The sequence below is a fragment of the Lipotes vexillifer genome, unplaced genomic scaffold (genome assembly GCF_000442215.2).
Source record: "Lipotes vexillifer unplaced genomic scaffold, Lipotes_vexillifer_v1.1 scaffold645, whole genome shotgun sequence".
NCBI lineage: Eukaryota > Metazoa > Chordata > Mammalia > Artiodactyla > Lipotidae > Lipotes > Lipotes vexillifer.
This window is the reverse complement of record NW_006777439.1, coordinates 673,223-676,763: the sequence shown is the minus strand read 5'-3', so window position 1 is coordinate 676,763 and position 3,541 is coordinate 673,223. Positions and strand designations below refer to the sequence as shown.

The window sequence follows — 3,541 nt, the reverse complement described above, 5'->3', positions numbered from 1 at the left end:
CCAAGGAATGCCATTGCTAGGTCATATGGTAGCTCTGTGTATAACTTGTGTGAGAAACCACCAAACTGCTTTCCACAGCAGCTACACCATTTACCTCTCACCAGCAACATATGAGGATTCCAGTTTCTCTGTAACCTCACCAATATTTGTCAATTTTAATTTTGTTAATTATGGAATAACATCTTAGTGGGTGTGAATCAGCATCAATTTGGGGCTGTTCATAGCATCATGAGCTCTGAGGTCAGCCAATCTGAGATTTCATTGCATCATGACCAGATTCTGAAATACCAAGACTGACTTTGTGTGGACCTTTCTTCTTGTGTGTGTTCCTAGCAAACTTGATGCAGCCAGATGCTGGATGAAGGAATGTCATCTGTCCAAAGTACAAGTGCATGATAATCTGGCATGCCCCACTGGGAAGGGACCACACTGGCAGCTGCACTTGGAAAGGAATTCAAGGCAATAATAGCTGCATCAGGGAGCCCTTCAACAAGGGGGCCTGCATGCCCTCCATGAGCTGGCCACACCTCAGTTACTCATGTTAGTGTGTGTAGAGGGTGGGAGCAGACTCTGACAGTGAATGTGTTGTTTGCTGTCTCAGCTGGCCTCGTCCTGGGCTCCGAACATGAGACCCGCCTGGTGGCAAAGCTATTTGAAAACTACAACAGCGTAGTACGGCCCGTGGAAGACCACCGCAAGGCCGTGGAGGTGACGGTGGGCCTGCAGCTGATACAGCTCATCAACGTGGTGAGACAAGAGAGCTCCAGGCTCTCCACACCTCCCACCCCGGACCATCCTCCCCTGGCTCCCCTCTTGTCCTCCTAAAGACGGGGCCTTATCTTTTTTTTCAGGATGAAGTAAATCAGATCGTGACAACCAATGTTCGTCTGAAACAGGTAACTCAGCTAGATAATTGCATTCATGTTGCTTTTATTCACCCTGAAATTTAACATGGCCCCAGAGGGAATCAATTTAGGTAACAGGGATATGTACCAAAATGTTAAAAGTAGATATTTTGGGGTAGTGGGGCTGTGGATCATGTTTTGGTGTTTATTTTTTATTGTACTTTGTGCTTTTTCTGCGTGTATTAATTTGCTAGGACTCCTGGAACAAAGTCACAATCTGGACAGCTGAAACAACAGAAACTTACTGTCTCACAGTTTTTGAGGTCAGAAGTCCAAAATTAAGGTGTTGGCAGAATTGGTTCCTTCTGAAGTTTGTGAGGGAGAACCTGCTCCAGGCCTCTCTCCTTTGCTCAGAATTGGTCGTCTTCACGTTCACGTGACTTTCTTCCTGAATATGTATCTGTCTTCAAATGTCCCCATCTTATAAGGACACCAGTCATATTGGATTAGGGCCCACCTTAATGACTTCACTTTCACATAATTACCTCTATAAAGACCCTAACTCCAAATAAGGTCACCATTCTGAGGTCTTGGGGCTTAGAACTTCATATTAATTTGGGGGAGACAATTCAACATTGTGTTATCCAAATTTGCTGCATTGGGTATATGTTACTTTCATAATGTAGAAGAAAATATAATACTTTTTAAAAATATGATGTTGCCCTGCTTGAGGAAAACATTCCCAATAGGATCATTCTCCTTTCCTAAGGTGGGCAGTGTACCTGGTAGATCTGCTACCACTTGGTGGCGTTACTTGGGGCTACCTTTGTTTTCTCACGTGTAAAATGGGGTCAATAATCACTTGTACCTCATGGGAACACTGTGAGGACAAAATGATGAATATGGGTCAAATGCTTACAACAGGGCCCGCATGTACTCAGTGCTCTGTGTTTGCTCTTACTTGTTACTAAGGGGAAAACTGAATTCTGAATCAAACCCTTCTTACTGGAACACAATTTCTGTCCATACCTGAATTACCATGCTCATCAGAGCTCTTGATAACCCTAGATTTAAAAAATATTTTTAGTTTTTTAATCGACTAAATGTCTTCATTTCTAGCAATGGGTGGATTACAACTTAAAATGGAACCCAGACGACTATGGTGGCGTGAAAAAAATTCACATTCCATCGGAAAAGATCTGGCACCCAGACCTAGTTCTTTATAACAAGTAAGCAAAACAGACAGGATGAGAAGGCGGACATTACGGGGGCAGGTGGAGCCCAAGTGCCCTGACGGAAGGGCTGCCACTCTTGGCATGCGTCTCACCACTGTTCACATTAAATAACCCTTAAAAACCAAGAGCCAAGTTGACATGCTAGGGGTGCCATATGGTGTCTCATGTTATGAATAGAAACAATTATCAGAGCCAAATTGAAACAGGGCTGCAGGGTGGGGGACATTTAATCCCTGAGAGCTCCTGTAGGGTATATGGCAACTATCCAAGGAACCCAAACATCATATAATTGAGTTCCTTGGAATTAAATGTCCTTCCGACCAATAGGTCTGAACCTCCTGGGGTTGTTATTCATCACATCCTCACAGCATCCCAAGATGCCGCGTGCGGCTGATGGCCTGGGATGCCTATGTAGCCCATCCACTGGGCTCTGTGACAGACTGCATGTTGTGAAATTATAATGTGATTCAAGACACTCCAATTTAATGACACGTTCATTATCATACGCCCTTCATTTGTCAGGGAATGTTCATTGCAAAGAGCATCCTTCCCAGGCAGGAGCATTCAACACTGGCCTAGAGGATTTGTGGTCTGACATTCTACAGCACGTGTCTGGAGCGAGCAGGCTGTGCGTTCTAGCAGACTCACCAGGCAAGGTGGCCAGGGCTAGTGAGCAGAAATGATACCTTTTAAGATGACCCTCCCCAACTTTGATATTTTATTACATATTTTCCAATCCAACCTGGGATTCAAACTTGAGTCAAAGTACACAATCATTTGTGTAAACTTTTGGACAAGTATGCTCATAGGACAGAGTGCCTATCTCTCAGAGTTAAGTTTCTCTTTCACTTAGAATCTGAGGGAAGCAATTAAAATCCTCAGGTTCTTTTGATAAGCTCACTCAGAAAGACCCTCATAGGGGAGAGAATCCTGTTTCACCTGCTTCGAAGGAGAGACATAGACCATCCTTTCCCTCTGCTCTGTTGGGAGGGTGTCAAGCTGCATAGTTTTCTGGATAGAGCCTCTTCTCAGTCCCAAGGAAAAATTAATGAGAGGAAAATCTCTTGATTTATGAAGTGAGGCACAATATATACCACTTGTCCCTGAAAGCCCAGCAAGGTAGACCCCACCCACTTTTCAGCACCCATTATACTGTCCTGCTCTCTGCCAAGGCCCTGGGGCGCAGGCTGTTCTGGAATGAGCAGACCACCCACTGAACAAGACCTGCAGAAATAGTTTGTTATTTTTTAGTATCTACCATGTTGCCTTTTTAAATGAGAAATTATTGCCAACATTTGAAAATTGGGAAATACATTAAAATCTGAATTTTTAACTTCTCTAGAAAAATCCATCATTCAAAAATATGGCAACTTTGGGGCTTCCCTGGTGGTGCAGTGGTTGAGAGTCCGCCTGCCAATGCAGGGGACACGGGTTCATGCCCCAGTCCAGGAAGATCCCACA

The 3,541-nt window shown here is 44.2% G+C and overlaps 1 protein-coding gene across 1 annotated transcript in view; it reads left to right on the top strand.

Annotated features, from left to right (window-relative positions):
- CHRNA1 (cholinergic receptor nicotinic alpha 1 subunit) overlaps positions 1-3,541 on the top strand; it is a 16,629-nt gene that overhangs the window by 5,555 nt on the left and 7,533 nt on the right. The window contains exons 2-4 of the mRNA XM_007451071.1: positions 602-747; positions 852-896; positions 1,965-2,074. Of these exons, the coding sequence (XP_007451133.1) occupies positions 602-747; positions 852-896; positions 1,965-2,074 (301 nt within the window). The remainder of the gene's footprint in view (positions 1-601; positions 748-851; positions 897-1,964; positions 2,075-3,541) is intronic.